Consider the following 11680-nt stretch of genomic DNA (forward strand, 5'->3'; position numbering starts at 1 on the left):
CAGAAAGGAGAGGAAGTGACTTTGAATCCACCCACCCTTGGCTATGGAAAGAGTAACATTTCATGGTGACCTTTAAAAATTCTTTTTTTTCCTAAGTCCTCCCTTTCTTCCACATGCACATGTGCACATACACACACACACACACACACACACACACACACACACTGCCATAGAGGATCCCTCTTCAATCATTGGATGACTATGCAGGCTTAGTCTGGTTTCAGGGTATAACAGACCTGAGATTTAGAGTCAGGGGATCTCCTTTTGAATCTGGCACAGACACTTACCAGTGTGATCCCAAGCCAGTTGTTTAATTTCTCTGGGCCTCTGTTTCTTCATCTGCATAGTACGAACAATGCTTGCAGCAGTCATAGGGATATTATAGGAAGAGTTCTTGAACAAGTATTTATTAAGCATGTCTAGTAGGCACTGTGCTAAGTGCTTTGCAAATATCATTTGATCCTCACAACCACCTGGAGGTAGGTGCTATTATTATCCCCATTTTACAGTTGAGGAAACTGAGGCAGATGGAGGTTGAGTGACTTACCTAGGGTCACACAACTAGGAAATGTCTGAGGCTGCATTTGAACTCAGATCTTCCTGACTCTAGACCCAGCACTCCATCCCTGTACCACCTATGCAAATGTACCTTAAAATAACATGTTTTTGTCTGACCCCTCAAGGACTTTCTCACTTGATTACATTCATTGCAGTTTTAGGTTTATTGTTAGTGGTCCTTTGGTTTTTGAAGAGGACCAATGACATCATGAGGGTGATGTCTTGACTTGCCTATCAATTGGATTTAAGTGAGGCAGAGTTTGCACAAAGTTTTTAGCCTCACTCTCTCTTCCATAGTCAATGAAGTCCAGTGACAAGACAAAAGTCAAGGTACATTTCAGGTTTGAGAAAAGAGGGTAAAAAAGCCACTTGGCACATTTAGAGAGTCATTGCTCTCTCCCCTACCAGGACTCTGCCTCTACCAGGCAAGTGACTGATATTCATTAACTGTATGAATCAAAACAGTGTGGGTTAGCTGTGTAATCAGAAAGCCCAAGGTTCAAATCCCACCTCAACCACTTGCTAGTTGTATGATGCCTGGCATGTTACTTGACTTCTAAGCAGGAGTATGCCAGGAGGGCACATTTGCATCACAATTTGTCTGACCTTCCCAGAATCCCTCCAGTTGGGAAAGGCTTTTGAATGGTTTCCAATTTCCAGGACTCTTTAGCTAGCCATCTGTCTCGCTCCAAATTTTTTCTTTCCCAAGGCCAGAAATTAGAAATACTCCTTTGAGTTAAGGCAGTGAAGGCCCCTATTAAAATACTGACAACCATTAACACATTACCTAGGCTTAACCGACCAGAGACATTTGGGAAGCAGACACCTAGAAATTAAAAAAAATAGAATGATGCATTTTAATGTGTAAGTAAATGCCCAAGGAATGGCAGGGTCAGAGTTAGACATGGAAAGGGAGATTGCAGCTTTGTTGTGGAGGGCCATAAGTACTGGGCTGAAGACCCCTACATGAAGGGATCAGGGGATGGAGGATAAATTAGTAAAGGAAATTGAGGACTAGTCAGAGAGTTAGAAGATATAGGAGGAGAACCAAAATAGTATGAAAGGAGACAAAGGAGAAGAGAGGATGTATGGTTATCCAATAGTGTCAAAAGTTGCTAGGAAGTAAATGAAATGCACTAACAAGGGGACGTTGGATTTAGCAACTAAAAGATCACGAGTAAGGGTGAAGTATGCAATTTCAGCTGAGTGGTGGAGATTAAATCAATATTGCAAAAGGTTGAGAAGTGAGTGGCTGGTGAGGAGATGGAAGAAATAGTATGGATGATTCTAGGAATTTTGCAATAAAAGAGAGGAGAGATATAAGACAGTGTGAGAAGATGACAAAGTTAAGGATTTTTTTTAAGGACTGAACATTTTTTGTAGCTAGTTGGGTAAAGAAGAGATTGAAGATAAGAGAGAAAGAGGGAATGATGGATGATGGATGATGGGACAAGCTCCTAGAGCAGACAGAAAAGAATTTGATGGAGGGCACAAGTAAAGAAAATGGAGTGACAAGAAGAGTTCTAAGATAATGGGAACTCTGTTTATTATCAAGTGGAGGGTGGGGCTGAGAGTACAGAGAGCACAGTGAAAGGGGAGGTCAGAGGAAGAAAGGGACTGGGGAGTTATAGGATTGAACTGAAAGGGATAAGAGTGTGAAAGAGGTAGTAGGGGAGAGTTGTTTTTGGTAGAGAAGATGGAGACACTGAATCATAGGGATTAGGGGAGCAGGAAGTGTGAATTTACTAGCCATAGGACTCAGGAAGTTGTTAGGGACTCCGTCTTCTGAGGGTCTGTGATGTCCAAGGGTGGCCTTGCTATAGAGATTCCCTCTTCAAACGTTGGAGAGCTAGGGGTAATGGCAGTGGAGATTTGGGTCAGAAGTCTTTATCCTAGGACTGAAGGCACATTCTAGGCTTGAGGTCCTAGTTTCTGATTCTAGTCCTGGTATGGCATACGAGGCCTTCCGTGGGTAGTATTGGCCTTTGCTTGAAATAACAATCTTTTCAAATCTAGGTGTGGTATATGAGGCCCTGGTTGGGTGGCACTAGGCCTGAAGTCCAAATCATTCTGGCTCCTAAGGCCTGACCCCAGGGTAATATAAGGCCTTTGTCTGAGGTCCCCATCTTTTCAGTTGCAGGCTGGTATCTGACTCTACTCCAGATCTCCTGAATCCAAGTTTTGTACCAGTTCTGTCCATCCTTTGCCTGCCTTACAACTTTACCTAAGGACCAGTGCTACCTAGTGGTTTGATTAGAATCAGGCTGCATCTCAGGCTATGGCATTGGGGCCAGCACTATACTGGGGTATTTAGGGACATTGCCCCATTTGAGGATTCTAAGCTCCTTTTACAATATTCCTTTCTCCTACTCCCTGCTAGTTATTTACTTTGTGTAGTGCTCTATAAATACTTAGGGGTGATTCATCCATCAGGCAAAGGGTTAAACTAAATTATCTGTAAGGTTCTTTCTATGATCTCAGATTCCATGTTTCCATTTTTGGGTTCCATTGGTATAAAACCCCAGCCCTGGGGGACTTGGAGATTGTTGGAGTTGGAAGAGATCTCAGAGGTCATGTAGTTCAGCTTCAATCTGAAAGCATTAACCCCCAACAAGTTATTCAGCTACCCTCAAAGACCTTCAGTAATAAGGAACTCACCACCTCTCAAAGCAGTTCTTCCCATTTTTGGACAGCTAATTATTAAGAAGCTCTTCCTTGTATTGAGCAGAAACTCATTTTTTATAACTTCCCTTATTGATCCTACCTTTTCCTTCTGAGACCAAGCAGAATAAGTATATTCTGTATTACTTGTGAAATCCCGTTAAATACTTGAAGACATAATCATGCTACCTCCCTTAAGTTTTTGCTTCTCCAAGCTAAAGGTCTCTGCTCCCTCCTAAGTCTTCCCCGAGATGCATACTTCTCCCTGTTAAGCTTTTTGTTGAAAAAAAAATATTCCTGATCTGACATCACTATTACTCTTACAGAACATCTTGCAAGCTGTATTTGGTTTGACTGGTATTTGGGTTGCCATGGGTTGGCAGTTTACTAGGTTATTCCACTGATTCGCAGAAGTCTGCTTGGAATAGGTGGACTTTGGAGGAAGGGAGAGAGTGAGGTCATCAGCTAGCATCAGATTTTTAAAGAGAGAGATGGTAGGCTTAGGAGTAGGGAAAGTAGATAGGAAAGAGGAAGAGTGATAAGAAAGGGGAACATGAGGGAGGAAGTGTATGGCTAAGTCTGGAAGACCCATGAGACTATAGTCATGATTCCTGAGAAGCTCAACAGGTTAAGTGTTCTCATTTTCTCCAGAAAATAATCAAGAAAATGATCAGGGTGCAGTGCCAATTACCAAGAATCTTTACTGTTTTAAATACCCATTTCTCCCTGGAAGTCCATACATGGAACATAATTGTTCCCTCTGCAGAACCCAGAGCACTTTGACATGTGAGTTTTACACCAGGACAGGAGGGAAATTTGCTACTGACTGTCAAACAACAACTATAATTGGGGAACCCCAGAGCTTGGGATACCAACATTATTCTCTCAAGATTGAACCACATGTACAAAAATATTTATAGCAACTATTTTTTTTTTTGGTGGCAAAAAATTGGAAATTGAGGGAATGCCAGTCAATTGGGGAATGGCTGAACAAGTAGTGCTATATGAATGTAATGGAATTCTATCATGCTGTAAGAAATGATGAGCAAGCAGACTTCAGAAAAACCTGGAAAGACTTATGCTGAATGACTTATGAAAGAACTGATGCTGAGTGAAGTGAGCAGAACCAGGAGAACATTGTACAGAGTAACAGCAACATTGTGTGGTGACAAACTTTGATAGACTTAGCTCTTCTTATCAATGCAAGGATCAAAGACAACTCCAAAAGATTCATGATGGAAAATGCTATCCACATCCAGAAAAAGAACTGTGGAGTCTGAATGCAGATTGAAGCATACTATTTGCTCTCTCTCTCTCTCTCTCTCTCTCTCTCTCTCTCTCTCTCTCTCTTTTTTGTTTCTTCTTTCATGTGGTTCCTCCCATTGGTTCGAATTCTTCTTTACAACATGACTAATGTGAAAATATGTTTAATATGAATGTATATAGAGAGCCTATATCATATTGCACGCTGTCTTGGGGTAGAAGGGAGGGAAAGTAGGGGGAGAAAATTTGGAACTCAAAATCTTATGGAAGTGAATGTTGCAAACTAAAAATTAATTAGTTAATTAAAAATAAATAAAAATGGATGTAGATTCAGTCAAAAGCCATTTCAGCATCTATTAGTATAACCATATAGCTTTATTACTTGTATTAACAAAGTTTATTATATTTATAGTTTTTCTTTTGTTGAATCAGCCCTGCATTCTTAATATAAATCCAATGTAAACAGGGTATATAATCTTTCTAATCTTTTGTTGTAGCCTGCTTGCTAATATTTTATTTAAAGTTTTGGTATCTATGTTCTTTAGGAATATTGGTCTATAGTTTTCTTTCTCTACCTTGTGTCTCCCTGATTGAGATATCAAGACCAAATTTGTATCATAGAAAGGGATCAGAAGGATATTTTCTTTTCTTACACTACAGTTTGTGTAGAATTGAAATGATTTGTTCTTTGAATGTTAGAATTCATTTGTAAATCCATCTGGGACTGGGATTTTTTTTGGGGGGCAGTTCATTTATGGTTTTTGTAATTTGTTTTTCTGATATTTGTCATTGAAATAGTCTATTTCTTCTTTTGTTAATCTATTTTATATTTTTTAAGTGTTCATCTATTTTCTCTTAGTTATTAGTTTTATTAGTATGTACTTGAGCAAAATAGTTTTTTATAATTTCCTTTATTTCTTTCATCTTTTAAATTCTTTCTTTTCATTTTTTGATATACACAATTTGGTTTTCCTCTCTTTCTTTATAAAAATCAGGTGGGCTAATTATTGATCTATTTTATTAGTTCCACTCCTCCCCACCCCCAAACAAAACTACTCTTAGTTACTTTTTTCAGTTTAATGTTCTTTTTGTTTTCAGTTTTATTCATCTTTTCTTTAATTTTCAGGATTTCAATTTTGCTGCTTAGTTGGGGATTATTTATTTGTTATTGTAAAAGGTTTTTTTTTAAAGCTGTGTCCTCAATTCATTGATTTGTTCTTTCTTTTGTTAATGAAAAACATTCCTAATTATAAAATTTTCCCTAAAAATTGCTTCAGCTGTATTTCATAAGTTATAGTATGATGTCCCATCATTGTCATTTTTAAGTGAAGTTTTCTGTTGCTTCTACAATTTATTCTTTGACTCACCAGTTATTCAGGGGCCTGTTATTTATTTGCCAATTGCTCTTTAATTATTTCTTCAATGGTGCTTTACTGAATCCAATTTTTATTTCATCATGATCAGTGAATAATGTTTAATTTTTCTGCCTTTCTACATTTTTGGTGAGTTCTTTATGCTACAATACATATTAGTTTTTGCAAAGGTGCCATGTCAAGCTGAGAAGTGTGTGAATTCCCTTTTGTTCCCATTTGGTAATCACCAGAGATCAATAATCTTTGGTTTTTCTACTGTTCTGTTCAGGTTTTTTATTTCTTTATCTTTTCATCTTTATATTAGATTTGTCTAGGTTTGAAAGGGGGTACATTAAGGTTCCAAACTATTATATTTTTATTATCTATTTCCCCTTTTAATTTGATTAACTTTTCCTTTAAGTATTTATATGGCATGATATTAGGTGTGTATGCCTTAAGTATTGCTATTGATTTTTAAAAATTTTTGGTGCCTTTAAGCATAATATGCTTTTCCAGTTTATCTTTTTTTTTTTTTATCATGTCTATACTTACTTTATAATCTTATCTGAAATCATGATTGCTAACCTTGATTTTCTGAGTTCAGCTGACACATAGTAGATTTTACTCCAGTCCCACATTTTAACTTTATATGAATCTTTGTGTCTCAAAATTGATTCTTATAAACAACATTGTCAGATTCTCTTTTCTAATCCATTCTACCATCCTTTTCCATTTTATGCATGAATTAACACCATTCACATTCACAGTTATGATTGTTAAATGTGTACTTCACTCTGACATCTACTTTTTCCTCTCTTTGTTCCTACATCCTCTATACAAATAAGAAGGTGGTAAAAGAGAGGGGATTTGCCTAATGCTTGTGATTTATAAATCAAATGGACTGCTTCTTCTCTATTAAACTCTTCTCTTTCTCTTGCCCCACTTGATTCCAGGTTTTTAGTCTTTCTTCCTTCTCTCTTTATATGGCCCATAGAGCCATTGTCTTAGTGGCTATAAAGTGGGTGGAATCTAAGACCAGGGTCTGATTATATCACTCTGTTACTCACTTCAGTGGCTCCCTGTTGCCTGGTGGAAAAAACTTTTCAACCTACATTTGAGGCTTTCCATGATTTGATCTTCATCTTCCTTTCCGGACTTATTTTATATTACTCCCTTTCATGCACTCTACGTTCCAGGTAACGGGCCTACTAGCCATTCCTACAATTTGCTATTCTGTTGCTATTCTCTGTGCCTTTGTACAGACCTTATGCTAGAAGGTACTGTTTCCTCACCTCCACCTTTTAGAATTCATTGTTTTATCCAAGGCTTAGCTCAAATGCTGCCTTCTTTTGGCAAACCTTTCTTGTTCTCTTCCCTGCCACAGTTGTTAGTGTCTGCTCTTCTCTGGAATTACTTTGTATTTACTTACCTTTGCACATGTCACATTCACCATTAGAATGTAAGCCCCTTGAGGGAAGGGAGTGTTTTTCAATATTTTTAAGAAATCTTCAGCATCTAGCAAGGTGCCTTTCACATAATACTTGAGTTCCTCACCAGATTGCAGGAGAAAGAATAGTAAGCTAGCCTATCTAGAGCTAAGCCACCCATGGTAAATTAAGAATTGAATCTATTTACTGCAAAGGAGTACACTTTGAGAGAGCCTTGTTTCATAAGTGAGTAGGTGGTATAGTTCATATAATTGGATTGGAGTTAGGAAGACCTGAGTTTGAATTTTGCCTCAGGTACTTGCTAGTTGTATAAACCTAAGCAGGTCACTTATACCTGCTCAGCCTCTGTTTCCTCATCTGTAAAGTAATAATAATATTTATAATTATATATCACGTATTTCATGTAATATATAATAAATAAAATAAATTGATAATAATAATAGAGTGCTGGGCTTGGAACCAAGAAGACTCAACTTCATGAATTCAAATTTGGCCTCAGACACTTACTAGCTGTGTAACCCTGGACAAGTCACTTAACCTCATTTGCCTCAGTTTCCTCATCTGTCAGATGAGCTGGAGAAGGAAATGGCAAGCCACTAGCCAAGAAAACCCCAAATGGGGTCACAAAGGATCAGACATGAGTTAAACAACACAACAGCACACAATACATATGTATACATATCTGTATACGCACACAGAGCACTTTGCACACTTTAAAGCACTATGTAAATGTTAACTATTATATTTGTCATAAGAAACTGACAGGCAAGCCATCTTTGCCTTGGGTAAACATAAAACTGAGGTTCAGTTTTACAAATGCCATGAACTTTTTCATCATTACTACTGAAAAAAGTAAAACAGGTGAGGCTTTTAGTGAAAAAAGAAAATCTTAGTATTATTTTGATGGTGTTCTCCCTCAGGATGTAGGGAAGTGGGTGGGGCTATATAATATATTATATATACATATGTATAAAACATATATAATATAATAATATATAAGTAGCTTTGGGCTCATCATAGGGAACGTGGTTGTTGTGGTTGTTCATTTATGTACAACTCTTTGTGACCCCATTTGGGGTTTTCTTGGCGAAGAAACCAGAATGGTTTGCCATTTCATTTTTCAGCTTATTTTACAGATGAGGAGACTGAAGCAAGAAGGGTCAAATGACTTGCCCAGGCTCACATAGCTAGTAAGTGTCTGAGGCCAGATTTGAATTCAGGAAGATGAATCTTCAGGCCAGTGCTTATCCATTGCACCACCTGGCTGCCTCAAGGACTTCCTAACAATTAGAGATGTCCAGATATGGAGTGGACTGAATTGGGAGGTAGGGAATTCCCTAGAAGTGGCCATCTTCAAACAGGCTGTATGACCTTCACTGTTACAAGTGTTAGAAAGGGGAGCTAAATATTGGACTGCAGTTATATGAGATCACATCAAAGATGACCCACTCCAAGGGTGGAAAATTCCTAATCTGTAGATGCACTGGTGCTTGGGGAATGTAGCACTCAGATTTTCTTGTCTGGATATAGTCTTGCACTGTAGATTTGCATAGAGAAGAACATACTGTATGTGTGTGTGTGTGTGTGTGTGTGTGTGTGTGTGTGTGTGTGTCTGTTTTACCAATATAACTTAGATGTGTGGTCATTTACCAAGAAATAGGAAAATCTAGAGAGGAGCTTCCTTAGAGACTTATTTACCTGGTACAGACTATGAAAACCCAGGACTGTCTTCAGTGCATCTAAAGTGCCTGGCCACCTTACTTTACCTATTTTCCTGAGTAACAGAATATTTGAGCTTTTTATATGTACATGCACATCTTTATACACACACATATCTATTTAGCCTACTTTGGTGGTTGCTTTTTTTGTGTGATGACCCTAGCTCTTCACAGGATACTGTCCCTGGACAGCGTCACTGGAGAACTGTCTTTCTGCTCAAATATCTCTTCAGGGCCTCGTGGATGTCTCTGTTCCTTAGGCTATAGATGATGGGATTGAACATGGGCGTCAGGATGGTGTACAGCAGAGAAAACACTTTGTGGAGAAACTGGGATGGATGGTCTGAGGGTGCAAGATATGTGGCAATTAGTGTCCCATAGAACATGGTGACCACAGTGAAGTGTGAGGAACAGGTGGAGAAGGCCTTGCGACAGCCAGCATTGGAGGGGATTCTCAGGATAGCAGTGAGGATGCAAGAGTAGGAAGCTGTGATTAGGAGAAAAGGGACCAGCATCACAGCAGAAGAGGTGGCAAAGGCAATGGTTTCCATCAGTGAGGTGTCTGTGCAGGAGAGCTGGATGAGAGGAGTAAAGTCACAAAAGAAATGATCGATTTCATTGGGTCCGCAGAAGGTCAGCCTGAACAGGAGTATGATGGTTAATGCTGTGAGGAGGAAGCAGCTGACCCAGGAGCTGGCAGCCAGAACAACACACACCTGGCCATTCATGAGGATGGTATAGTGAAGAGGCCAGCAGATTGCTACGTAGCAGTCGTAGGACATTGCTGCCAGCAAAAGACACTCTGTGGCTGCCAAGGATCCAAAGAAGTAAAACTGTGTGAGGCAGTTGGCCACTGATATGGTGTTCTGCCCAGCTAAGAGACTTGCCAGCATCTTCGGGACAATGTTCGAGGTGTACCCGATCTCCAGGAAGGAAAAGTTTGCCAGGAAAAAGTACATGGGGATGTGAAGACGATGGTTGAACACAATAAGGAGGACAATGAGTGTGTTCCCAGTGACAGTGAAGATGTATGCAGCTAAAAAGGTGGTGAACAGGGCAAGATTCAGCTGCCAAACAGTTGAGAATCCCAGGAGCACAAATTCCACAATGGCTGTTTGATTCTCCCAGGGAAGACGGGCCATATCTGACTTATCTACAGAGGATCACAATGATGAAATGTGAACTTGGCAATGACACTGAGCCAAAGAGCCTTCACAGGACTCTTTAGTTTTCAATTCACTGAGATCTTAGTATAGATTGACAGATTGCTTATCTCATTCAACAAGTGAGCACACAGATGAGTGTGTGAAGAGGCAGCTAGGTGATGCAGTGGACTGGGCCTGGAGTCAGAAAGACCTTAGTTCGAATCCAGCCTCAGATACTTACAAGATGTGTGACCCTGGGCAAGTCACTTGCCCTTTGTCTGCCTCAGTTTTCTCAACTGTCAAATGGCCATAATAATAGTACCTGACTTTCAGGGTTGTTGTGAGGATAGAATGAGATTATAATGGTAAAGTGCTTATCACAATGCTTGACACATAGTTGATACTTAATAAATATTTATTCCTTTCCATATAGGGCACTATGCTATATACATAGAGCCCTCAAATTGAAGCAGGGAAAGTGCTGTTTTTAGACCTCCCATTTTTAGATCTTTCATTTCTTGCTTTTCTTTTCAAGGTTTAACATAGAAATTCAATTCAACAGACATTTATTAAACTCATACTTTGTGTGAGGCAATGGGGATACGGTGATAAAAAAAGAAATTCCCTGCCCTCTATCAATGGAACACAACATGAACCCAGATAAGTAAATAGAAGGTAATTTAACAACTAATGGGATCAGGAAGGGTTCATAGGAGAGACAGAACTTGAGAGGAACCTTTGGAAGGATTCTGCAAAGTGGGAGATAAGAGGGCATATATTCCAGGCACAGAGGATTGCTTTTGAAAGTGCATTGTGGTGATGGGAGATGCAATGTCAGGGTTAGGCAACCAATTCAATTTTCTGGGACATAGTGTGTGAAGAATAATGATATGAAAAGAGTCAGGGGGCAGACTACATAAGGTCTTAAATACTAGGTTATCTTTTATCCTAGAGGCAATACAGAAACACTCAAGGTTTCTGAACTTAGGAGTGATGTAATGACTTCACTCTGTGCCTTGTGAAAATTTCTTGGCACTTTTGTGGCCTGAAGAGGGGAAAGACTGGAAGTAGGAAGACCAATTAGGAGTCAACTGAAATTGTCTAAGTGCAGGGTAATGAGGGCCCACACAAGAGTGATAACTCTGAGTGAAGCCCAAAGGACTGATGTGACAGATGTGCAAGCAGAATAAACAGGACTTAGCAACTGATTGGATCTGAGAGATAAAGGGAAAGCAGAATAGTCATTGAACATTTATTAAGTGCCTGCTATGTGTCAGGCACTATGCTAAGCTGTAGATTAGCAGAAGTTGACTGGGTCTCTGAGGTTACACAAAAGGATGACTAGAAAGAAAATGGCATGTTTGGAGGGAAGGTGGATTTAATGGCAACTATAATGAAATTTTTTTGACATGTTGAGGTTGAGGTTGCTTTGTAGCAACAATGTGGAGATATTCACCAGGCAGATGGTATTGCAGGACTGGAGTTCAAGAGATTGGGACTGGATATATAGATCTTCAGATCTGATCATGTCACCC

General features: G+C 39.3%; 1 protein-coding gene across 1 annotated transcript; it reads right to left on the reverse strand.

Annotated features, from left to right (window-relative positions):
* Positions 1–9194: 9194 nt before the first annotated feature.
* Positions 9195–10177, reverse strand: LOC110216471 (olfactory receptor 11A1-like). The gene has a single exon (XM_020998296.2). It carries the CDS (start codon positions 10140–10142, stop codon positions 9195–9197), a length of 948 nt encoding a protein of 315 aa, XP_020853955.1. The 5' UTR covers positions 10143–10177.
* Positions 10178–11680: the final 1503 nt, after the last annotated feature.

Source organism: Phascolarctos cinereus, unplaced genomic scaffold (assembly GCF_003287225.1).
Source record: "Phascolarctos cinereus isolate Bilbo 61053 unplaced genomic scaffold, phaCin_HiC Scaffold_5;HRSCAF=322, whole genome shotgun sequence".
NCBI classification, from domain to species: Eukaryota; Metazoa; Chordata; class Mammalia; order Diprotodontia; family Phascolarctidae; genus Phascolarctos; species Phascolarctos cinereus.

What these genes read in the sequence shown, in the direction of transcription:
- LOC110216471 (XM_020998296.2), bottom strand. Translation starts at nt 10,142, where the DNA reads ATGGCCCGTCTTCCCTGGGAGAATCAAACAGCCATTGTGGAATTTGTG.